The sequence below is a fragment of the Protopterus annectens genome, chromosome 2.part2 (genome assembly GCF_019279795.1).
Source record: "Protopterus annectens isolate FY-2018-M chromosome 2.part2, PAN1.0, whole genome shotgun sequence".
NCBI classification, from domain to species: domain Eukaryota; kingdom Metazoa; phylum Chordata; order Ceratodontiformes; family Protopteridae; genus Protopterus; species Protopterus annectens.
Window position 1 is genome coordinate 385,832,371 of NC_056730.1, and position 27,205 is coordinate 385,859,575.

General features: G+C 38.6%; 1 protein-coding gene across 1 annotated transcript in view; it reads right to left on the minus strand.

The window, feature by feature from the left end:
• LOC122795639 (granzyme A-like) overlaps positions 1–27,205 on the minus strand; it is a 292,143-nt gene that overhangs the window by 30,958 nt on the left and 233,980 nt on the right. The window contains exon 2 of the mRNA XM_044063910.1: positions 475–741. Coding sequence (XP_043919845.1) covers positions 475–741 — 267 coding nt within the window. The remainder of the gene's footprint in view (positions 1–474; positions 742–27,205) is intronic.

A 27,205-nucleotide genomic window follows, 5' to 3' on the forward strand; every position in this document is an offset into this window, starting at 1 on the left:
GTTTGGTATTGCCAAGTCAGTAAATGTAGTATTATTAATGCATGTGTGTGTGTGAGGAGAGCAGACGTTGTATACCCCTGAAGTGATGTGGTTGCTCATGTCAGCCACCTAAAGGTGTAGTTACAGCTTTAGAAAATAAAATAACCTCATTGTATACTGATACATGAAGTGACCACTGAAGTCAGTAATTGGAGATGCCACAAAGTTCCACAGCCATAGGTCAGTTAGCGTCCACTTCTGAATTAGAGGCAGCCCAAAACTGGATGGATGAAGCTAAAGCCTCACACCACTGGGATTGCAGCATTCTCTGCACCCTTGATAGATCACAGCCAGTAGCCATGAAGACAAAAACATATGCAAAATATTTTGAACAAGGTCCCACATTCAGGCTATATCTGCAATGCAGTCTGTTTTGGTAAATAAATAAATGTACAAATGGCTGTGAACTCACAGTATAATTGGTGCTCTACTTACTTCACATGAATCTTTTTTACCGTCTGCATCTCCCGCACAGAGCATGTCCATAGTTATTAACAGACCCCAGTACTTAGAACCTTTGCAGATTCTTCGATCAATTATTGTAACATTCACTTCTCTGAGCACATCAGATGATTTTCTTTTAGTATTGTCCGTTATTCCCCATCCAGACACACTGCAGTTTGTTTTTGCCTTGACATCTTCATATGATTTTGGCAGTTTATGAACAGAGACAAACCGATTCAGCTTTGCTGCACTTTCAAGCTAAAGATATTAAAAAAAGGTTAATCACACAGTGTTGTAACACCAGTTTGTGCTAATGTATGACTTTATTTAATGGCAAAGTCATTTTATCTGTAAGCTCATACTAAATATTATGAATAATTCTGAAGACATAAGTTAAAATTGTTAGCAAAGTACTATAAACATATTGTTACAATTGTGCTGTGGCAGACAACAGCAAGATTGTCATTTACAGAGAAAAGCAGTGTACCTGAAAGATGTGTTCACATCTGTCATTAAAAATTACCTTTCGATGTGTTTCATAACATGGTTAATCTAAAAATCAAATATTTCCCACAAGTGCTCCTGATTCACGTTTTGGATTTTAGTTTAGAAACACAAACAAACACTACATAATTTTACCATCAGGATGTTGAAATGATAGAATAATATCTGTATTATTGTTAAAGGTGAATACACAATGAACATCATCTTCTGTTATCTATGGCTCCCTCATTTCCTCTTACTTTCATTTGACTTCACTTTCTCTTTTTTATTTCCATTATAATTTCTGTGGTACCAGACCCAGACCTACACATCATCATTAATGTCTATAGAATAACTTTATTGGAACTGAAATGTGGCAATGCTTAAAGAAATGGTTCACATATATACATTACAAATAATATAGGACTGACAGGAGTAAACGGGGCATTTTTGCAAAATTAAACAATTGAAAAACTGATTTAATGGCATGCTTGTTTAAAGCAGAGAGTGAAAGATAAAGGTTGTTCTCCCAGCAAAAAACAAGTAGATAGAAAGATAGATAGGTAGTCAGACAGACCGAAAGATCGCAAGATAGACAGACAGATATTTAGACAGATAGCTAGCTAGATAAAACCATAAAGTACTATCTTTTTAGGAAAACAAACTCTCCTGATCTCCATATATGCACATTTTGGCCAAAGCTCCAATTCTAACAAGTATTAACTGTTGCTGTCCAGTGTAAAAAAAAAAAAAAAAAAATGGTATTTCGTAAGTACCAAAAAGGTACTTACGTATTATCGCAACCAGATTTCCGCACTGCCATAGTTCGTTGTGTGTGTGTGGAAACAGGTCTCCTAACCTGAAAAGGGGTCTGTAAAGAAATAATCATTAGTCTGTCACAGGGGGTATGATCCAGGAAGAGGAGTAAGGGTGCAACTTTGTACTGTGGACATACGTACCTCTTTGCTCTTGTAACTGCTTGACGACCACTGCATTTCTCAAATCAATGTTATCGAAGGGAAAGTGAGTCAGGAAGTACACCGTGTAACTGTAGCACACATAATCTGTCAAGGACACATTTTGCATACTTAAAGAGAAACAAGTACATGAAACATGGTAAAAAGTGTTATTCAAAGTGTTGTGGATGCCTCGGATAAAACATGATGGACTGCTGGACAGTTGTGGTTCAGACATGATAAGGCAACAGAGTTAAAAACCGAGGTAAGCTGTGATCAGAAGCATAGATAGCATTTAAAAAAAAAAATTAAACTGTTTTCTTTTTTCTTTCATGCCGTTAGCTGCAGCAGTACAGCAGTGATCTACATATACCCTTTTAGATCAGTGTGGAAGCACTCATTGTCTGTTTAACAGACTTGCTCAGACTCCTACAGTAATGGTTGCAATCATTCTCTGGATACTGGTGTGAATGCTGCTGTAACATTGCTAACGGTGCCTCAAATGCATCCAACAATAGTGAAGCAAACCTGTGTTTTCCACAGTATGGTATAACTTTTCCCATAATATGTCAGTCCCAAAATTCTTCACACCAATTTCATGCACTCGTTTCTGTTGAACTGTGAAAAATTCGCAACCGCGAAAATCTGGTTGCGATAATACATAAGTACCAAAAAAAAAAAAAAAAGAATATATATATATATATATATATATATATATATAGCTTCTAGTAACATTACTTTATTAATTTCAGTGAAAGATAATTTAATTGAATACAAAATAACTGAATCATGATGCAATCTAAAATACCCAAGGCAAAAGTTTACAAAAACAGTTTTTGCAGATGTTTAAAGAGTAATTTACTACCTGGTCTAAAAATATCAGGATGACTTTTGTGTAAAATGAGTCGCAGTTACAATCACTGTTTTCTATGTGTTTATGGACTTGTGTATTGACCTTGAAGTGAAATGGAGAGCATTTAATAAACTTGTATAGAGGAAGGGGAAGTATGCAGGTGGTAAAAATCAAAGGGTTGATTGTGCAAGGGAGATTACTGATGTTCATACCTCTCAACTCATAGACAATGAGAACAGGAACAAAGGCTCATGAAAAGTAAGTTAATCCAGTTAAAATCTGGATTTCTCAATAACATAAAACTGAATACCAAATAGCACATGACTCTTCCTGCTTCTAGTAGGAATGTGGGTTATTACTGAGAAATATGTTTATAAAACAGAGTGACACAAATGATGGAAAAAAGTAAGCATGGTATTAAAAATACAGACTAAAATTTGTAGACTTTAATGAATTGTATTTCAAAATTCTACCACAAAACGTCATTTAGTTTTGCTTCAGAAATGGCAGATATAAGATGAGTGCCCTCTTTCCTTAAATTATTGTTGCCGCTAGTACATTGGTCATGTAATGTGTTTTGTACTAGACGGCTTAAGAAATCACATGCCATGATGGCATTCCGAAAATTGTGTGAAGGATAAATCAAGCCTCTAAACAGGACATGGCTCCAAACATAAGGGCATCTTGTGCAGGAGTATATCTGGGTTAAAAATAAGAATGCTCCTTTAAAATAGGGACAGTTGAGAAATGTGTGATATTATAGCAATAACCCACGCCTGGGTGTGGGTAATGCTAAATTTACCCACGGTTGGCGTGGTTTGGTCCCGAGGGTGAAGCCCGAGGGACCAAACAAAGCCAACCGGGTAAATTTAGCATTACCCACCAGAAGTGGGTTATTGCTATTATACCATGACATTATTTAAGAAAAGAAACTATTACTTTTCTTAAATAATGGCATAGTATAATGCCTGTTTACTGCCCTTCCGCAGATGTCTGGCATCCGGCGCAGTTCTGATGTACTGCGCCTGCGCAGTACATCAGAGTTGAGCAAAAACGGAGAAAGCAAGATCTCCGTTGCTTTTAATCTCGCTATGTTAAATGAGTTTAACATAGCGAGACAGTTTAAAATAAGCAGCGGACATCTCCGTTGCTTATTTTAAAACTGTCTCGCTATGTTAAACTCATTTAACATAGCGAGACATAAAAGCAACGGAGATCTTGCTTTCTCCGTTTTTAAACACTCTCGCTATGTTAAATGGGTTTAACATGGCGAGACAGCTTTAAAATAAGCAACGGAGATCTCCGTTGCTTATTTTAAAGCTGTCTCTATGTTAAACCCATTTAACATAGCAAGTGTTTAAAACGAGTTATACTAATGGAAAAAGTCCAGGCGACCGGACCTTTTTCCATTAGTATAACTCGATTTACAACGGGCATGCTGGCCAATCAGCGTGCACGTTTTGGGGGGATCATGGTATAATATCTTTTAGTTCTGTGATGAGTGAGGTGCAGAGAATGTGTCAGTAACCAGTTTTAGGGAAGAGAAAGAGAATAGAAGATGCCAGATTTTTAGAGCCTTTCAGAATTTATGGTAATGCACTAGATTAGTATTTTGGAGAGTTCTGCAATAGCCACATTTTTCTTGATTTGTTGCTAATCATAATTTGTTGTAAAGCTTACATTATGCAGCAAAAGTGCCCATATTAGAGAGGTCTGCTTTTCAACCAAGCCAAGATTTGCCCATCAGCTTAATAAATTGTCAGCTATTGTCTATTATCCAAGGATTAGATGTACTCTGGTTTCTATGTTTTCTTACATTCAACAACTCCACTCTTCTCATCACAATAGTACACTATCATATGCCTACAGCATGGTAGTGTACTTCCTCTTCACTCACATTTTCTTCCTCCTGTCTGGACTGTCATCTTATCACTCCAACCTACTATACCCTCCACTATCACCTACCCATACTCAAGAAACATCCTCCTCTTATAAAACCTTGCACTTCCCTGTTTCTTCCTCTCTCTCTCTATAATACCTCCTATATTCTTTACCACAAACTAAAATATCTCAGTCTTGCCCCCTGATCCCTTTAACTTATGTTCAAACCCACTACCTACTATTTCGACTTCTCTAAACCTAATTTACTTCTACAATCATTCCTACCAAATGGGGACATCCACTTAAATCATGGTCTACCCTCTTCCTCCAACTCTACCACCTCAGCCTCCCTTACAGGGCAGCAACTCCTCATGTCTCCAACTTAACATCTATCTGTCTACCTACTCCATAAATCTATAAAGTCACTCAAACAAAATCACAGAATTACATTCTTGGGTAGACCACCACTCCCCTCACATCTTAACTCTCTCAGAAACCTGGCCCAAACCTCATATCATAAACTTAGAAATACTATCCTCTGGCTATAACATTTTCCACCAAGAAACTCTTTCTAAAAAGGGGGGAGTTGTTGCTATCATGCACTATCTGAACTACTTAACCTTTACCCCTACCCCTCCCTAACTTGATTCTTACATAACTTATCTTTCTCAACTATCACCTTAACCCACAGAAAAAAATTGCAATAGCATCTATCTATACACCCCCTGGAGACAATATTCCAGTTCTTGAATCTGTTCTATCCTAGCTCTCCAATCATCTGTTTTATGAGACAATGTTACTAGGGGATGTCAATATTGTTTGAAATCACCCTCCCTCCCACTCTGCTAGCCTTAGTATAAACCTTTATTGTTGCAGTCAACTCATTTCTACTCCTACCTGTATCAACAAAAACTCCAGCTCCATTCCTGATTGGATCTTAACAACCAATCAGTACAATAATCCCAGCACTTTTCCAGACTCCTTAAGTGATCACCTCTCCATCTCAATACTAAGAATATGTTCTCATACCTCAAAAAACTTTCTATATAGAAACTGCCGCAACATGACCTATTTCAACACAGAAACTTTCAACAATCATCTCTCTCTCTTGTCATCTGGTCTCACCTGTTTAATCCTCCTCTAAATGATGCTGTTCTTGAGTTTAACAAGATTTTCCTAGACATACTAAACACCCTAGTATAAATCAGGAAAAATAAGGCTCAAATCTAATCCCACACCCTGGGTAAAGATACCCCCTCCACCATGAAACTTAGAGACATTATCTGGCAACATTGGACAAAGTCAAAATCCTCTTCTCTCCTTAAATTCAAACAACTAAGAAACCTTACAAGACAAGAAAAAATTCTATCAAGTATTTTAGTCTACTCACACCTCAAACCAGAAAAAGTTCTGGAGCATCATGAATAATATTCTCCACCCAGGGACACCTCCTACCCTCAATCCCACCCTAATAAATCACCTCTAGAAACTGCCACACTACTAAAAAATTACTTAATCAACTCTAACTGCAAACAAACTACCCCCAATAACAACCATTCACAACCCCCACTCACTCCACTACCTACCTCCACTCATTCTTCTCCCTGAAACCTGTTTCCACTGCTTATAAAAAAATCCCTTCTGCAGAAACTTAAACATTGCTCGCCTTCCTTTGGCAACCTGGCCCCAATTTCTCAAACTTGCAGTCAATACTATAGCATATCCAGTCTGAATCATCATCAAACATTCTATTAAAGAATCTTCACTCCCTAAAATTTGGAAATCCTTCTATACAATTCCACTTCACAAAGGAGGCAATTCCACCGATCCTTCCAGTTTCTGACCTATAGCTATCCTCTCCCCTTTCTCAAAAATTCTAGAGAAATGTATTCACAGACAACTTCTTAAACTCTTCTCCAGGAACAGCTCCTCACTCCCAACACAGATTTAGGCCTCACCACAGCACATCCACAACCCTTCTTTCCTTCAACCAGACTATAGCAGAGGCAAGGGATAACAATAATCTGGTGTCATGCATATTGCTTGACCTCTCCAAGGCATTTGACACTGTTAGCTTCTTACAAAACTAACTGAACTCCACCTCTCTGCATCAACTACTCTCTGGTTCTCTAGTTATCTTAAAAACAGACAACAATCTGTGAGATGGCAGACCTCTTGCTCAACTTTCTTACCTATCCAAACAGGTGTACCTCAAGGATCCATTCTAGGCTCCCTTCTCTTTAATATTCAGCAATCTCAACTCTGCCTGCTTCACCTCTTCTCTAATCCAGTATGCCAATGATTCTATGTTCTCCTGTGTGTGTTGGTGGGTTTCCTAGGTACTCGGTTTCCTCCCACATTCCAAAGACATGCATCTTCTACTCTTATTACCCTCTACAACAACCCTAATGACCTTCACTCCCTCACACAGACCTCTTTCAACACTGTTGAACACTGGTTAATCAACAACCATCTCATCCTTAACCCAAAGAGAACTAAGCTTCTTCTTTTTCTTCCAAAATCTATGTCCAGCCTTAAAACTTCCTTCAGTCTCTCTTCCCTAGACAACACCATCATTCATGCTGACTCCCATACCAAACTTCTAGGAATCACAATTGATGATCAACAAACATTTGAAAACCATATCCAACAAGGCATCAAAGAAAAAAAAAAAACAACCAAAAACGTGGTTTACTGTATAGAAACATAAAATTCTTATCCAATACTTCAAGAACTTCACTTGCTCAAGCCTACCTCCTCCCCTGCCTACTCCTCTATATTTACCCACCTCCAGGCAAATCTCTTAAACAAACTTGAACAAACCTACAACCAGATAGCCAGATTTGCCTGTAATTTCCCTTACAAATCCCATCACAGCCTTACCCTTAACTCATTACATCCAAGTGACGCCTCCAGGTGCATCTGTATTTAACTCCTACTAACACCTCTAGGAATCAAATATTGCTTGTTCATATTTGCATCAATAATTCCAAAACCATGCTATATGCAAGGCTTTAAAATATTTCATCTTAAAACATACCTCTCAACTGTACTGAATTCCTCAGTATTTACCATTTTTGGAGTTGAAATAATAGGGTGTCACAAATTCCTGAGTGGCCCCTTTAAATCTTGATTTTGTGTTTTCATTTTCATGTGCATGCTGACATCATCCTGTATCACCAGCATATCCAGCAGCATTATCAATGTGCGAGGGCTCATGTAGTTGATTAGAAGAAAGGGGTATCAGGAGAAAATGGAATTATTTTGATTAACTGGTTTATGAGGAAGCTTAGTGGTAGTTACAGCTTAGAAGACTCAATATGTTATTTTTGCTGAACTGTGGTTATAGATGTGCCAGTGATTCCAACTATATTTTCTGTCTCTTTTTACTCTTAAGGTTACCTCAGGACATCACTCACTATTCTCTTCACTAGAATGCGTAATCTTGTACATTCATCATGCAAAAAAAATAGGTACATTGTCCACCCACATACTTTATTGTTGCATCAGCTCTCAACCTTCCATCTCCAAATGGTGGAACACCACCTCTCAGTTTGGAACAATGGGTAAAATGTGTAACACTGAATGACTGCAACTAGGAAGCTCACGGCATGGCTACATGGGGGTTTCTATGTTTCAATATAACCAAAATTGTTATATTGATGAATTAATATGATACATTACTATTCAATATTAGCTTCTGAGGATATTTATTCTTATTTTTTTTAACATGGAGTGCACCAAAACCTTTTAAAGTGGGACAGCGTGGCACACATAATTTGTAAGACTGAAAATAATGTTCATCATTAGGTGCAGTTGATCGGTAAGCTTTCCAGACCAGACTGAATTTCCTTTACCACACAAATTCTGAAGTTGGTTTTATTCACTGTCTATCCAACAAGACAGTGCCTATAAGCATTCAGTTAGCATTCTGGGGACAGTAAAGTTAAATAATAATAATAAAAAAACATTTACAATACAGCAGTGACTCGAAGCAGGCAGCCAGCCAAAGTGGAGCAGAAGACAACTGGAAGTGTTGTCGCACTCAGTGTGCACAGCATGCACACTTTTATTTGAAAGTAAGCTGCAGCAAAATTATGAACGGCTCCTTTAAATTACAGTTTGTTGTAACGTGACCCTTGTGACCCTGCAGCATAATGATGTGATCACATTATAGTTGCTGCCACCAGCAAGTCTGTGATTGTGTCTGATTTCTTTCTTTCTTTCTTTATATCTTATGTACAAAGTTCAGGTGGGCAGAGGGAGCAGTAAGTACTCTATACAAAAAAAATGTGATACCATATATGGGGCACATTTTGCCCTAGAGCAACCAGAGACTGTACAGAAAATTAAGAAATGTATCTGCAGGTCTGAGTGAGGTGCTAGGAGCATAACTACAGTTTTCAAAGTTGTGAGAGTTATTTTCTGGTGCAGTTCTGTGGTGGATGGTGGCTGTGAAACAGAGTGAGGCTTGATAATTATACCCTTGTCATATACATTTCTGATGTCGTAAAAGTGCATGTCACAGTTATCTTTTTGCTGATTCTGAGTGTAATCACAATGCTCCATGTATTACATGTATTTTATCTACAGCCTCCTGTTCTTATTTTTAGTTTCTTTCAGTTAATGCTCCTGGCTATGCAGTTAAGCATCTGCTTACCCCAATGACCACTTTCTGAGAACTGGTAAACATTTAAGTAAGCATCTCCTTACCCCAATGACCACTTTCTGAGAACTGGTAAACATTTAAGTAAGCATCTCCTTACCCCAATGACCACTTTCTGTGAAACGGTAAATATTTAATAAGCATCTCCTTACCTCAATGACCACTTTCTGTAAACTGGTAAGCATTTAAGTAAGCATCTCCTTACACCAATGACCACTTTCTGTGAACTGGTAAACATTTAAGTAAGCATCTCCTTACACCAGTGACCACTTTATGTGAACTGGTAAGCATTTAAGTAAGCATCTCCTTACCCCAGTGACCACTTTCTGTAAACTGGTAAACATTTAAGTAAGCATCTCCTTACACCAGTGACCACTTTCTGTGAACTGGTAAACATTTAAGTAAGCATCTCCTTACACCAGTGACCACTTTATGTGAACTGGTAAACATTTAAGTAAGCATCTCCTTACCCCAGTGACCACTTTCTGTAAACTGGTAAACATTTAAGTAAGCATCGCCTTACACCAGTGACCACTTTATGTGAACTGGTAAACATTTAAGTAAGTATCTCCTTACCCCAGTGACCACTTTCTGTAAACTGGTAAACATTTAAGTAAGCATCTCCTTACACCAGTGACCACTTTATGTGAAATGGTAAGCATTTAAGACTGAGTTGTTAAAATGTAGGTTTAATTTAGTAAGGCTACATTATGGCATACTGAATTTATTTTTTGCATTGACTTTTTAAATTGGGGTAGCTATGATTCAGAAATAACTAGATGCAGTGATCATTTATCAACTTTTCTTTTATAGTACACATATTACATTTTGTTTTAGTCAGGTTTGTTATCATTATTACAGGCACTCTTGCTTTCTGACTTTGTTACCAGTTTAGATGAAGTCTTGCCTTAATACGTTTAATCTATACAAAACAAAATTAAGTATGGAAAGGGAGGATGGCATGCTGTGAATTTTATCTAAATAAGCATCATAGTTTCATTTACAAGAAAGCACAACATTTTCTCTGTACATTATTATCTTATTACATATGGATGAACACATACAGTAAGATGTACATTGTGAGTTGGTAGGAGGATCTTGTCATGATTTAGATGCCACGTAGAGGATACTGATGACAATAAAACCTTTAAGGTGCTAGAGAATGATTTTACTTTTCATCTTATGGTTAGTTTGTCAGGTTAACAACATCAGGCTTGTGTCCTGCTTTCAGGAGAGCTCATAGGTGGTATTCATACTTACCAGGGGAAATTTAGCCAAAACACTAACATGGCAGAAAGACAAGAAGCAATAGAAGGATCAGGAGATTAGGATAAGATGCTTAATGCAAACTCTGCTGAAAACATTGAGGAAATGTTTTTATCACTGAAAATGTTGAATATGTACATAAAACAGCATTGCAGGAAGGTGGATTTGAAATGCTGATTAAAATGATGGAATCACTGACAAGTAAGATGATCTCTTGGAGTGCAGCTATTGAGAACAAATTCCTTGTACAAGAGAATGAAGTTCACCAGAACTCTGTCATAGTGCATACAGTTGCAGTTTCGCACACACAAACTAAGAGCTAGTTGGGGGATTTGGGCAGAGAAACAGATGGTGGTGTTGATGGTGAAAATGATGATGTCATCACCATGTGCATAAAAGCAGGAAGAACTACTGTGGATTAAAGGGTGATAAATTACACTGTGGCAATTAAATCTGATAGCAAAGAAATGTGTTTCAAAATGTGAAAAAAATACATTTAACTTGCTTGAATGAATGGAAAGAATCTCTATACAGAGTATGAGATGTGGGACATAATGATTTGGTTTCAGAGTGCAGAAAGTTAGAATTGTCATTCATTTGGGTTCAGGGATATTTGCAGATGTCATTTGAGACTTTAAAAATGGCATCAACATTTGTGGAATGGTTTACTGCAGAGAGTTAATACTCAGCTTGGAAGGACTTTATATTACACGACTTTGACATTACAGATAAAGAAGACAATTGTTCTGAAGTTTAGAATGGATGCATCACAAAATGAGACTGAGGGATACATAAAAATGAAAGTAAAATATAGACTGAGTTGAGTAAGATGTGAGACATGGGTAACTTTGAATGTGCATCATAACTTATCTACCCAATGTTTTGATAATTAATAATAAGGGGATAGTCAGGTACTGACTTTTTGTAGGGACTTTGAACATTTAATAAATGACCATCATAGGAAAAGCTGAATACAATGTAGAGAGAAGGGGTACAAAAGAAGAGATTGTGAGTTATTTTGCAGATTGTAAAGTCAATAATGGCACTTATGCTTTGACTGTAATGATACTTCTGGGTAAAATAATAAAACAAATGATAATGCTCTGCTTGGTGAAAATGCTGAATATAATGTTGAATCTCACAGGATCAGGGATCTGAAAAGATTAATAAAATGGACTAAAACATGAACAATGTTTTAATTCCTTTCAAAACAGTACAAGAAGAAATGGTGATAAAGACACAAAATTAAAAAAGAGTATTTGGGGAGTGCAGGGGAGAAGAATGCACTGAGGAAATATTGCTGGGGAAGGGATAAACAGTATAATAGGAAACAATTAAGAAAAGAAAAAGCATGAAAACTGATAACAGGAGAAAGATCAACATTAAATAGACATGATAACATCTCTGGGTGATCTTTAAATGCTATTAATTTAAAGCATCCTCTAAGGAGCTCGGTGATTTTAAGATGGTGTAAGCATGTAAAGTATTATATCATTGGCTTGTTAGATACATTTATTTCTGAAGAACTAAGAAAAACTAAGAAAATCTTTTGAGTGAATGTTAGCAAGCAAAGATGATGTGGACTTTATGCGTTACTAACCTGTTCAGGCATAGCTATACTATTTACAAAAGTTCAAATGTTAATATAAATGAAACCATATTGTTGTTGTTATAGTTTGTGCTATTTTTGTGTTTTTCAGCTTGTGTTTGAATATTGCTGTCCCACACTTCCATTGGAGTGGGTGGAGTCAGATTATTATGCATGCAAATTTTATATTAATTAACATCCAGATTTTCGGCCAGTTGTACCTAATTTTCATGGGCCTTTGTCCAGATTGTTGATGTCTCCAGGTTGAGAGGTATGAAGCTTACATAATAGCAAATTCAGCTATTTGACCTTTGTCTAGTACAGGTATATGGATATTAACTGTTGTTTTTATAATATTAATTTATATAGATATAATTTTCACATTTTTCTAAATATCTCAACAACTAAGTAATGAAGACAGAACTCCTTAGCCTCATATGAAAGTTCTCAGCTAGGTGAATAAACTGTTGCTAACAATATGTGTGCAATTTGACCGGTTGCTGAGATATTGTAAGTTGTTTAAAAAATATTACAAATGTAATAGTTACTGTGCTTACTGTAACTTATAAAATTCGATTTAAGACCTAGAATCAAAAGAATGTTACCACTATAAAATTTGTTTGTGTTGAAGAGTCATACTACCACTATAAAATTTGTTTGTGTTGAAGAGCAATTCATACTTCTTTCATAACCCCTATGGTTCCAGAGATAGGAACATTTGTTTGAAATGTGAGGGCATAATTTGATTCTGTCAAAATGCTCCACCCATTGGCTACAGTGCAAACTTCCTGAGCTCCATCGGAGTGAATGAGTTAACCAACAGTGGCTTGAATTCCCTTAACTACTGCAACTTTCTCAGCTACAGATGACACATTCTCTTCTGTACAAACCTGCCAACTGTCCCTCCCTGTCCTCGTTCTTATCCCTTTACAAACCCTCATGATCCTTCCGTAGCACTGACCAACTGCTACCTGACACTTACAGGCCTAACAAAACAATAGGCAGATTACATTATAAATGCTCTTTATCTCAAACCTGGGACAACATACCAGCCAATATATGTTCTGTTCAATCCTCACTTCTTTTTAAAAGAGAACTTAATGTAGCTCCCACTGTATTTCATTGTAGAGGTAATAGACTGTAGTTTTACATTTTCAGGAATATAAAAGAGAATTTCGAAAGTGAAAGAGGAGACTGAGAGACTAGCTGAAGGAGGGATGACTGAAACAGAGATCTGAAGGGAAAAAGGGCCTTGCAGCATGACTAGATTTTCTTTTCTAGTGCATTGGGACAGAGAAGTGAGTAGCAGATTGTGTCTGTCTTTTGCTGAAATCCTGGATGATGGTAATTTGTGGAATCAGGAGAGAAGCCTGAAACCAGTAGTTCCACGCCTGCATATGATTCAGCAAGAAAAGGAGATCCTTTGACCCTAGTACAGAGAAGCCATAGATGATTACCAGAGTTCTGGCAGGTGATTTTTATTTATTTATTTATTTTACATTTGTTGACCGGGCTAGTCTAACTGGATACATGTCCATTTTCACTAGAGGCCCGGGGAGATAAGCTCCTAGATAGGACAATGAAATTGACACAATAACAACTAAGGAAACATGAAACAAACAAAATAAATCCTATTTACAGTACCTATTACAGGTTATCACAGTAAAATTAACAGTACAGAATACAGGCATAACATAGCATGCTAGTACAATCAAGATATTCTAGAGATAGATAGTATAATGGTTAATAAGGAAAGACTTGCAGTTAATGAGTAGACGGGGTAGGAAGAGCAAAGTATTAAGAGACACAAACTAGTCAGGCTTAGTACAGAGGCATAACCAGTGTGTTTTGAGGAACACTTTCAATTGGTTTTTGAAGCAGGATAGTGAGGGAAGTGTAGAGAGTTCATTGGGGAGGAGATTCCAGGCTTTTCCAACAATATTAGAAAAAAGGGAGTTTACAGCCTTATTGTTTGGTTTAGTGGTATGTACTAGAAGTCTCTGAGAAGACTTTAAGGATTCCAGGTTTTTATAGGGAGTGATGAGTGTGGAAAGAATAGGAGTTTTGGAAGGTTTGTAAAGTGTTGTGGGCTATAGTTAGTTGATGGAATTTAATCAGATTTTGTAGTTCAAGCCATCCCAGCTGCTTTAAATTAATGCAGTGATGGGTTCTAAATGGGTTGCCTGCAGCAAATCTGGCAATGTTATTGTAGGACATTTCCAATTTGCTAAGATTATTTTTAGATAGGTTAGTAAAAATAGTTGAGGCATAAAGTAGAGAAGAGATTAGATGAGTGTGTGCTATTGTGGTTCTAGCTGAAGGTAGGAGGAAGGATTTTATCCTATAGAGAGAGCCTAGCTTTTTGTTGACAGTTTTTATAGAATTGTTAATATGGATATCAAAGTTCAGATTGTTGTCAATGATGACACCTAATAGTTTGGTGGTTGGTTCAGGAGATATAATAGTTTTATTGGTAGAGTTAACTGAGAAATCCAGAGGGGGGGGGACTTCTTAGTAGGAGAGAAAAGGAGGAGTTTAGTCTTTTTGGGGTTTAGGAGAAGGCATCTATGTGTGAACCATTGCTCAGCTGTGTTAAATACTTGTTGGGTAAGAGAGAGAAGTTCAGAAGAGGAGGGGGCTGAGCATGTCAGTGTAGAGTCATCCGCATATTGTATGCATATAGCTTGGGGGATGGCAAGGTGAAGGTCATTAATGAATATGGAAAAAAGTAGTGGTCCTAGGATGGACCCTTGAGGGACACCAAGGTTGATGGGCAGGTGAGTAGAGAGAGACTTGTGCCATAGTAAGGCCTGTTGTCTTTTATCAAGGTAGGACTGGAACCACTTTATAGAGGATGTATCTAGTGACAGGGATTTCAGTATTTTGATGAGAAGTTGGTGATTTACCATGTCAAAAGCTTTAGACAGGTCAATAAATAGTGCTGAAGAGAGTTTGTTTAGATTGCGGTTTTTGTTGATACAATCTGTGAAGGAAAGAAGGGCAGTAGTAGTGCTATGTCATGGTCTGAAACCATGTCGACAGTTGGCTAGTAAGTTATTTTGCGTAAGATGGTCAAGTAATTGTCTGTGAATGCATTTCTCCATGATCTTTGCCAGAGGTGAGAGGAGGGCAATGGGGTGGTAGTTGGAGAGTTCAATGGATTCTCCTCCTTTATGGAGGGGGATAATATGGGAAATTTTCCATAAACTGGGATATAACTTTCGGTAATATTTCTATTGATCAGGATAGAAATGGGATAAGCAATAGCTTTGGCAGATTGTTTTAGGAATTCTGCAGGTAGTTGGTCTGCTGAGGGTGAGCATGGTTTTAGTTTCTGTAGAAGGGTTAGAATATATGTTGTTGAGACAGGTTGAAAATGAAAAGTAGGGGGTGAGGTTGATTCATAGGAAGGTAGAGTGAAGTTGTTTGGTGATAGATGACTAGCTAGTGTTTGTATAGCATCAGTAAAAAAGGTATTAAAAACATTAGCTGTATTCATTGTTTTTTTGTGTTCAGTGTTTTGAGGGTTTGGAGTAGTGGATTGCCCTGGATGGAGTAGTTGGTTAATACTAGACCAAAATTTTTGTGGCTTGTTTTGATTAGCTTGTTGGGATTGCAAGTAGTAGTTTCTTTTGTCAGATATTATAGCTTTCTTAGTTTCATTTCTTAGTTGTCTAAATGTTAGTTGGTCTATAGGGTTTTTTGTTTTCCTCCATTTTGCCCAAAGTTTGTTTCTAAGATTTATTTTATGTTTGGTTTCTTTTGAGAGCCATGGAGCATGTTTGGTTTTAATTCTAATTAGTCTGGTTGGGGCATAGTGGTTGAGGATGGCAAGGAAGTTGGAGTTAAAGTAACTAACGGCTTCATCTAAAGGGAGGTTTTGTAAGGGGGACCAGTTATACGCTCTTAGTTCCATCTGGAAAAGTTCAGGGTTAAAGTACTTTTTAGACCTGATGTTTTTGACAGATGTTGGAGTGGGAAAGTTGATTTTATGTCTGATGATATAGGTAAGAGAGTGGTCACTTAAATCATCAGGGAGGGTTCCTGAGTCATACATGTGAGGATGATGGTTTATGAGAATCCAGTCTAATAAGCTTGATTTCTTGTTAGATTTATTTATCCTGGTAGGAGAGGTAATGGTTTGGGAATACCCATATAGGTTAATATGGTTTGTGGGGTGGCTGCTGCAGTAGCAGGTCCAGTCAATATTTGTGACGCCTAGGATAATGGTTTCTTGAGGCAGGTTTTGGGAAATTTTTCTCATCAGAGGAACCATGATGCCTGGTCACTAGGATATTCTTGATGGAGTGGTGAGAAGCTCTGGCCATCATTTTATATTTTTATACGATTGTGGACCCCCCCCCCCACTAAATGTTTTGTGGATTACAAATAACTAGTATTCCTATGAGCTCCAACTTGGGCCCCATCATGCCGGCAGCAAGACTGTAAGTAGTCACTGATCAGTGAACAGGGTATAATTGAGTGTTTCATAGTTGGTCTGTTTAGAATTGATCAAGGGGGTTAAGGGGGTTAGTACTGCTCAATGACATTGCATTTTGCTTGTGTTAGGACTGCTGCCTTCAAGAATTTTGCTGCTCAGTGACTTTGCATTTTCTCATATCTGTATTGTTGTATTATAACTCTTTTATTGCTTAATGACATTGCATTTTTTCCCCGTGTTCGTATTGCTGCATTATAAAGCTTTACTGCTCATTGATATTGCCTTCTTTGTGCATGTTGAATGTCAAGACCTTTTTCTGTTGAGATCTTGGGAAGTGGGTGAATGTATGTTTTCGCTGCCTGCATATCTCACTTTGCCTTACTGCTAACTGGTGCACTGTTGAAATAATTTGTTTGTGGTTGTGCTATTGCCTTATAAACTAGATGTGTCACCTAGAATAAAATCTGTCATTCTTGCCACCTTGGTGTGTTGGGCCTATAGGGGTGTCTCCAGAGTCAGGTAAGAAGGAACCCATATCTACTTCAGTTACACCTGTGGGTGCACTACATTAAGAACTACCTTGCTAATTCTCCCTCTTGTCCCTGTCACCACCCTACCTAATACATACCCACCCAGTTGGTATACCATTACATTCTTCCTCTCCTTACTTTAATATTACCCTCTTATATAATATTTCTGTTATCTCTCAGCTCTGCAGCTGAGCAACACTTTACTTAAATCTCATCTTTTTCTTCCTTACCTGCTATACTCCCCCCTCAATCTTCTTTTACCCTGCTTTCTTTCACTCTCTTGACTTCCCTTATCTTTATCCTCCCAGTGCCTCTACTTCAACCCTTCTATATATTATTCCTTTTTCCTCCTCTCTAACAACTCAGTTTAGTCAGTAAATATGTTTAAAAGCTTGTTTTCTGATACCCTATTTGTAAATATACATTTTTGTTCTACAGTTCTACACCTCTTCTACTTTTTGCTATTGTATTTCCAGAATTTTATGTTCTGTTAATTTTTCCACTGACACATGAATATATGTTGGCTAGGTACTCATATTCAATAACGGCATGAATGCATATGTATTTCACATTACTTGTAATGTAAACGTTATTATTGTTATTGTTATTGTTAGTTTTTCCTTGGGTCTCCACTGAAAATGGGCCAACAGCCCAGTGGACTAATCTGGTTAATAAAGACAAATGAATAAATAAATAAAAATAATTTTTGCTGGGGTATGGGCTAACCTTTTCAGGAATGGGTATGTTATAGAAAGTAGAGAGACATGATATTGACTCAGTAGAATGGTAGAGGATGACCTAGCGAATGTGAAGTTTTAAAAGATGGATGCTAGAAGAGATGTCAAGGATAGTTCTAGTCTGAATGATTTGGGAAGGGATTTTTCAACTTTTAAGGGACCAGGAGGTATAGCTAGGATAATTATCACTCAGAGAGTTAGGAAGAAAGTGAAAATATAGTTTGATAGGATCTATTTGTTAGAAGAATGTCTAGCAGTGTGGACTATGAGTTTCAAGTATTCAATCGTGTCTCATTTGAGGCCACTTCAGTAAGACTGGGGGAGGCAAATAATCATTTAAGCCCCAAGTTTTGAGAATCTCTCTAGTTTGTATTTAGATCTCCTACGGTCAAATGTTTATCATACTTAACATGCTCATGACTCTTGTTTAGTGGTGTTTTAGTTAATGCAACAGAGGAAGTAGATGGAATATAGACAGTGACAACACATACTTTAATGTCCAACAAGCAGTATTTGAGCTAGTATCTAGTTTAGCTCATCATTGCATATAGAGTCACTTTTTGTTACCAGGGTGGGAATGAGAGAGATTAGCATCACGTTTAATGAATAACACCGTACCTCTGCCTTAGCAATTAACTGGTCTGTTGTAAATAAATTAGTACAGCTGGAATTAAGTTGTGCTGCCATGTTGGAAGACTCTCTTAACCAGGATTTTGATATGGCAATCAATGTAGCAGGATTCTGAGCACTCTAGAGCTAAAACATGGGCCATTTGTTGTTAACACTGCTTATGTTCATATAACTCAGACTAAGACTTCTGTGGTGAAGGGGATGGACAGTTAGAAAAAGGAAGGGACCAGACTTAAGATATAATAAAATATAGTGCAATAAAAGTAAATAGGTACAAATGAGTATGCTTTTCTCTGTTTTCTTAGGAAACCTCCACATTACTGTTGGAGAGTAGTTGTAAGGTAATAAAAGTGTAACATTTCATTTGGGAGGAGCTAAGTATATGTACGTATGTAGTCCACAAAACGGGCATTTGTAAAGTATCTGATTTGGTAGAATCATTGCTGACAAAGTGAGGTAATACTTCACAAAGATAGATTTTATAGCAAGGATAGAAGGTACTGAAAATAATAAATAGGTTGATAGTGAGCAATACTGATTTGCAAAGTGCTACAGTGGTTTGAAGGTATAAGTGTCAGTTGAAAGAGAAGAAAGGTATAGGAGAAAATGATGTACTTGTGAACAGAGAGATGATGGGGATGTTAGAGCATCTTAAGAAGTGAGTGCTAATATGACTGAGTAGAAGGGGAAATGCTTATTTGGGAGATGAGGTCAGAGGTGGAGCAATGAAGGTACAAAGAAAATGTGGAATAAAGTGTGTGGGAATGGTGGTAGGGTAGGGGAGAGGAGTGAAAGAGAATGCAGTGAGGTAAAGAAGAGCAGGCCAGAAGTGTGTCTCAGTGGAGACAATCTGTTAATGCTTGGGTTAAAAAGGTAAGAAATAAATATATAACAGATGGAATGGCTTGTGTGACAGTCATACAAGGAAAATGATCTGTTGCCATAACAAACAAGGAGGAATCAAAGTGTGACAGAGAGAATGGCAGTTTGAATGAGAAGTGGGTTAGAATAGGGAGTAATGACATCAATAAAAGAGAGGCTGGGAAGGGTAAGAGGGACTTTTGTCTGGTGGTCAATTTAAAAACAGGCTGGTTTAATAAAACACTAATATAACAGTACCATTAAACTGGATTATAAAAAATGCAGCAGCATCAGTCTTTACTTAGTTCTAATGGGAGGACAATGTGACCATTCATCTCACGAAACATTAAAAAAAGGCCGTGCAGACTGTCAGGAGCGGCCTTAGTTCAACTGGTGCCCTAGGCAAAAGGGCTCCACAACGCCCCCACCACACCATCTGGTGCCCCCATCCTGGTCTACCTACACCAAATAAATACTGGAAAAGTGCCCCTGCTACAGCGGTGCCCTAGGCAGCCACCTAGTTGGCCTATGCCTAAGGCCGGCTATGCAAACTGTAACTCTTGAAGAAGAGTATATTATTCAGTCCTGATCAAGGGGAAGATGGCCTGTAGTTTTCAGGGCTGAAGCTGTTGTATCATCGCTTAAAAAAATAATGGCTGTAATTTGGAAAGAATTCTCTCTGAGCCATAGCCTTCCCTACCCCCCTCCCCCCCGCAAAACTGAGAAGGACAAAGGGAAGAAGGAGATAGATAGCAGAAAACATTTACAAATAATTGTAAAGTAGGATGGAAGAAAATGAGTCTACAGAAAGGAGTTAAAATTCCACATCAGCCACCAGGTTGCACAGTTAAAGTGCTGGATTACAAAGAAGCATGGCTGCACTGGCTAAGAAGAACAGAAGAGAAATAAATAGGAAAAAAAACACTGCACTAAAATATATATCTTTACATTTACCTCCCTGCTGAATATATTAAGAATAACATTATATTTACATCATAAATCTTAACCCCAATCAAATCTGCCTTTGCTTTCACAAATTGCCACTTCAGTCAGAAATACAGCTGCGCATAGCCTGATGATGGCAATAGTATTCAGACAAATGACACTGGCAACATTGCACGACTGTCCAACTCTTGTTCTGTAGGTGAACATAACATTACTTACACTGATGTGTTTCTTTTTTAATAGTTATCATCCTTCTAAATTTATGGACAGATTCTTCAGTGCCTTCCAATATAAAATGGTATGACATGTTCAGTGGTAAAGAGAGGTGAAACAAACAGGAATCACCTAACTCTTATTCTTATCCGATGAGTGAATAATTACCCAGCACACTTGGTGTGGTTTCAGTGATAAAGTGCAAGAGGAATGGGCTATACATGTAAGATCATGCAAGGCAGCATTGTGATGCACAACTACCTTCATGTGAACTTTCTGTACTTATTGCTTTATTTACTTTTTCTTATAATCTTATAGTGTTGAATACAGATATATTGAAATCAGACTGAGAGACCAGATAATGGTGTAGAGGATGGTATTGCTTGGTTCTCTGTTTTGTTTCTTGGCTAGGGTATGTTTTGTGCGGAGTTTGCCTGTCCTTCCAACATATATGTGTGTTTTCACCAGGGACTTTTGTTTCTCCTACGTGAAATCATAACCCTGCAAGTTGCCAGTATAAATGTATGTAGACTAAGTGTGTGTGCATTCTATAGTGGGATGGTGTTTTGTCTGTGACTGTCTCTCTGCATTGCACCCTTAGTCTGTTAAGATCAACTATAGCTCTCTGTGACACTGTAAAGAATTAAACAGACATTCAAAATTAAGGAATGACATTAGATGGAAGGTTGATTTTTTCACAAGCCATAAATTATTTAAAAAGTTACAAGAAACAATCTCTACTCATATGATAATTTCTTGTAAGGTATTTTACGGTGAGTCAGACTTTGTTCATATTGTTCAAACTATTTTTAAAAACCTGCAACTCTTATACATAAATACAAATTTCAATATTTCATCTGTAGATCAGCAGTAATAAAATATAACATAATTACCACACCCCCATTAGTAACCACAGGCACAAGACAGCTATAAAATAATCTTGTTTAATAATCTAGTATTTTTCTATGGATGATATAACATATTATACAATGACAGCTTATTTGACTTTTCAGATTAACCATGATAACATAAGTATTCAAAAATGTGCACGCTGATTCATCAGCCCAACTAGCATGCCTATTTTAAATCGAGCATATACTAACAGAAAAAGTCTGGTTGCTGAAGTGTGACTGGACATTGTTCTATTAGTATATGCCATGGAAGTACAGTAGAGAGTTGATTATCTGAACATCAATTATCAGAACTGTCAATTATCCGAACGCAGCCTTCCAAAGGTTTTGGGTAGGAAAAATCATAAAGTCTGAATATGTAAATGTTATATGTATTTGCTTGCACATGTTTTTTGAGGTTGTAGCCCACTCATATGTGAAAAATATTCTGTATTGTCCAGTGTAATACTGAGTGGTTGAAAAGTGTATTCCTGCACGCAAAAAAAAAACGAGGTTTTAGAAGTTTTTTATCTGGTTCAATGTATGTTTGATTATCTGAACAGTTGCATTATTTTGGATAATCAACTCTCTACTGTATATGTTTTAACTGCCCAGATTTTCACAATATCCAAAATTTTGGCTTATATTTTATGTCTGTTTCTCATAAAATTTTTGGTTTTCTGACAAATCATTGAGGAGTGAAGTCACTAAGTAATGAGACACATTTCAGTTTCAGAATTCATATTCTACAGGCAATACACAATAGCGTAAATCCTGTTATTCTAGCAGCTTTCTAAGTTTATAAGAGTATTATTTACAATAGGGACCTTTGCCCCTCATTATTTAAGGCTTTGTGACATTTCTTGAGGTAAGAGGTAGGGAGGTACATATGGAGGGCAGAGCAAATGTAAGGAAAATAAGGGACATACTGCAAAACTAAACGTACCTGATTTTCCTTGTATTTTTGCCTTGTCTCTCTTGTACCTCTACACTGTCTTGATCTTATATATATTTTTTTTTGTTCAAAAAAGAAAGAAAGAAACATAGACCTTCCTTTCTCCATCGCTTATCTTCAACAGCACTGATATACTGTGCAAGCATGTAAATGTAAGTCCCCGTACGCATGCGCAGTACATCAAGAAATGTGTCAGAATGAGGAAACAGAGAGGGAGAACACTACAACGCCATTATACAATGACATTATTTAAGAAAAGTAAGCAGTGCTTTCTTTCTTAAAAAAATGTCATTGTATAATAGCAATAACTGACTCAGGGGTGTGGGTATATTAAGGATTTACCCACAGTTAGCTTTGTTTAGTGCAGTAAAACACAATGGAATTTTGAAGGTAAATCCAGACAATAAACTCATGTTTTATGGGAAAAATCCAGGTGCTGTGGAATAGTCTAATTATTGTCCTCATAATTGAACCACATCAGCTGTAGGTAAATCCTCAGTACCCCCTCACCCACTCATTAGTTATTGTTTAATTATGTCATTAGTACTCGTGGATCATAATTTTATATAACTTTTGAAAGTAAACAAATAGGACCAAAACTAATATAAACGGTTAGCTATGCAGAAATAAGCATGAGTGAATAGCATACATCATGGTCACTAGGAAAGTCCTTACAGGAGACCCAAAATGGTCCTGTCCCATAGAATAAACAATATTCTTAAGCATCTGAAGAAGCCAAGAATCCAGTTGTTCCAACAGATGCACTGGCTATGTAAAACATTTATAAGACTTTTGTCAGGATAAAGAAAATTACTGGGCTGGATTCATGATGGCTTGCACGGAGTCTAAGAGTAGAGTAAGACTCCATGCAGCCATCATGTCCGACGAGCTATCCAGGAACAGCCTGTAGGGGCGTGTAAGAGAGCTCCTAAAACTGCTCTTACACTGACAGGGCTGGGATATGCAAATTACCTCAATTGCAGGCAAAAGGCATGCAAATGAGGTAGATTTGCGATTTAGGAAACCCAAACCTGTCCGAGTAAGAGCAGTGTTATTTGCAGAAATGTACTCAGTTGACAACTGAGTACCGTTCTGCAAATAGCAAAACAGAGCCGTGACAGCTCCAAATAAAGGTTGCATCCAGTGCAGGAAGCATGCCAATGGCCAAATATATGGCCATTGGAAATGTTTCCTGATGCAATATGAAAATAAAAATATTTTTTTTTTTCGCCGATTTCCGATGTTTAAGTGTAGAGCAGCGCCGCGCAAACGGGCTGCACTCTAAAACCCAGAATACTAAAAACTAAAACCTACAAAAGTAGATTTTATTGAAATTGTTAATGTACAATGCAAGGGAATGGCAGGCTGAAGACAACATGGCCACCGAGTAGAGGTTGCTAAGGGGGGAAGCTCGGTCTAAGACATGTAACCAAGCATTAGTAGGCAATCCTATGTAAATGAGTGTTAGGATAGTGAATCACAAGTTTACATAGCAAATGAGCACAGTCAGTATAGTGTAGGAGTAGGATATAGGGAGTAACAGAGTAGAAGATAGGTAACATCACGAGGGGGGTATGTATGAAAGAAGTGAAGCTCATTGGAGCAGAGTGGCATGTGTCAGCTGTCATTTATACATCATGGAAAGAGGTGTGTCAACAGGTAGGCTAGGGAAAGCCAAGAAATGGAAGGTGTATGCCATGGATAACACCAAAGATTCTTGCTGAATGGGTATGCGCGCGTGTAAATCCGAGTAAGACAGGGTGCACGCATGTAAGTGTGAGTGCGCACGTTTAAGCCGGAGTAAGCATGTATAAGGCTGTTTAAAGAGTTGTAAGCACGTTTGCACTGGTGTGCATGCGTTTTAACCGGAATAAGCAAGTTTTAGTCCGTGTAAGCATGTGTGCTCACGTGTTAGCTGCTGTGCGCGTGTTTGCGTTTGTGTGCATGGCGCTCCCCCCTGAGGAAACAGAAAGGAAAAAGGAAGCACATCAAATAGTAGGTAGCTACCAGGGAGTACTAGCAGAGCTAGCAGGTGAAAACAATCAGAATCAGGCAATTACACAGGCAGTACACTAGCCGAGCCCAGCCTAGCACTTAAAACTCTACAAACAACAGTCCAGTATGTTCCTCACAACAGACACTGCAGTAAGCTAATAGAAGTGAAAACTGAAAAAGCTTTATTGAGACAAAGAAATGTTAGGGGCTGCCATTGCTGTTATAAGGCGACATATGCAACATGCTGAGGATGGTGACAATGGAAATGCTGCTGGACAACCCACAGTGAGGAGACGGAGAAGAGTGTACAGGCCCAGGGTAACCTACCAGGGGCTACATGAGCTGGAGATAGTGGAGCACTATAGAGTGGACAGAGGCCTCCTGCAGCAAATTGTTGAGCTGTGCAGGCCACGCCTCACACACAGAACCAACAGAGGGGAACCCATCCAAGTGGAAACCAAGGTATGTGTTGGCTTAAGAATACTAGCAACAGGTACCTTCCAGAGACCAACTGATGATATGATGGGGATATCACAGGCATCAGTATCCAGGGTACTACACCAGTTCCTGGATGCCATGTCAGCACATGTCGATGATCATGTATATTTCCCCAATTCCCATGAGGTATTGGCCAGCAATATGCATCTCTTCCAGCAAATAGCGGAATACCCTGAGGTAGTGGATGCAATAGACTGCACGCACATATGCATCAAAGCACCAGCCAGTGAGCGGGGTGGGGTCTACTTCAACCGCAAGGGCTTCCCCTCCATCAACTGCCAGGTCATGTGTGATGCCCAGGGCATAATACTGAATGTGTGTGCAGGCTGCCCTGGAAGCTACCATGATTCCCATATCTGGCATCTGACACAGCTGTACCAGGCATTTGCCAATGGGGACATCCCACATGGTCACCTAGTGGGGGATGCTGGCTATGCACTCGAGCCGTGGCTGATGACACCCATCAGAAACGCACACACACCTGAACAGGAACGCCATAATGAGGCACATGCACAAACACATAATGTAATAGAGCGTGTGTTTGGGCTGCTCAAGTCACGGTTCTAGTGCCTGGACACATCTGGTGGAGCCTTGCAGTACTCACCAACTACATGTATTCAAATTGTCATGGTATGTGCTATGCTACATAATATGATCCTGCAAAAACAGCTGCAGCAGGACCAGCATAGGCCTGGGCCAAACAGCCCCCCACCATTGCCAAGGCCATCACAGGCAGAGCGTGACTCAGAGGAGGAACAACCTGAGCCTGCCCCAGTAGGCAGAAGGAGGCGTGCCCAGTATGCTTTGGCCTTGGCAAAGAGGCAACGCATAGCACATACACTGGCCCAGTAGGAACTCTGGAAATGATACCTCTCTCTGACTCGCACATAAAGTAAAAGGGATGCCTAAGTTGACACTACCTGCTTTCAAACATGTGCAGGGAGTGTAGTATGTGCATCCGACATAGGCAGCCCTGCAGCACCACCTAAGGCATGATTGCCATGTGTTAAGCAATATAAAGCAGTGCTAAACAGCATTTACCACCATGTAGTATATACAAACAAAATCGCACACACCAACTAGCACAACTGTGGTCAATGTTCAGTAATATTGGGTAACGTCCAGCAATGTTGGTGAATATTGAGCAATGTCAGACAAGCCTGGACTAAGTAGGGCATAGCTGAACAAAAGCCAACATGCTCATATTTGCTTAACAGGCCCTTAAGTAGTCTGGTCTGCTCAGTATGAAAAAATAAAGCAGTGATGGGCCTCGAACCCAGGATACTGTGCACTACAGCCAAAGTACTGAACCACTAAACCATGACAGTATTGCAGTGGTCCGCTTGTATGAAGGAATGTTGATAAGTCTATGCAAAGTATTCCATGGAAACCCTGCAGGCACAGCATAATCCTTGTCGAGTTATGACACAAAGGTGAGTCCTGCAGTGAGAATAGAACCTGACTTCCAACACACACAGTATAAATGTTAATATTGGTCATGTTCACACACATCAACAAATGTAGTGGACCTCAGATAGCAACATACTGAAGGGTCACACTGGGCATGCTCACACACTTGAATAAATGAGACAAATGTCAGGCAACAAAACACGGAATGGCAGAACTGGGCATGCTCACACACTTAGGCCATGTCTGAGTACAGCAGTGGGCCACGCATATCTGGCAGTTGCATGTGTTAACCCAGGAACCTGTCACTATACAGCAATCCGCCCTGTGCACACAGTTATATGACAACATACACATCTATAATATAGTGGAACCCTGTCATAATCAAATATGTTCTGCAGATACCGAAGTAGTTCATAGAAACTGGTAAAGCAAAGATGATAAAGACCTGCAAACAGTGTCAGCAATAAACATTGTACATCTTGAACATTAGCATAGGTTCAGAGGTCGATACTAGGCTATCTGCCCTATGGCATGTACAAACCTAGCCAGAGTGTGTTTGGCATTCGCAACCCTGTCAGATTACTACACTGTGTGTGTGAATAGTAGGTCACACAAGATAGCCCATGTACGTTTAGGCTAGTGTGCCTCTGTCTAGCAGGGACACAGAAGATATCCCAGGGGTAAACATACGATCACCCATACAGTCATCAAGATGTCTCCTGTAGGTGGTCAGTGGGTGACTCTGCCTATGTGAAACTTGGATTACATTCTGTAGTGAGTGGAGCCTCTGGAAAATGAATCTGTCCCTCCACAATGTCCTATTAACATCTGTGCTGAGGTATACGTCCCTGGAGTGTGTAGCTCCAAGGGAGTCAGATATCCTGAGGTGGAGCATGTCCAATAATTCTGGGTTAGGTATATCTG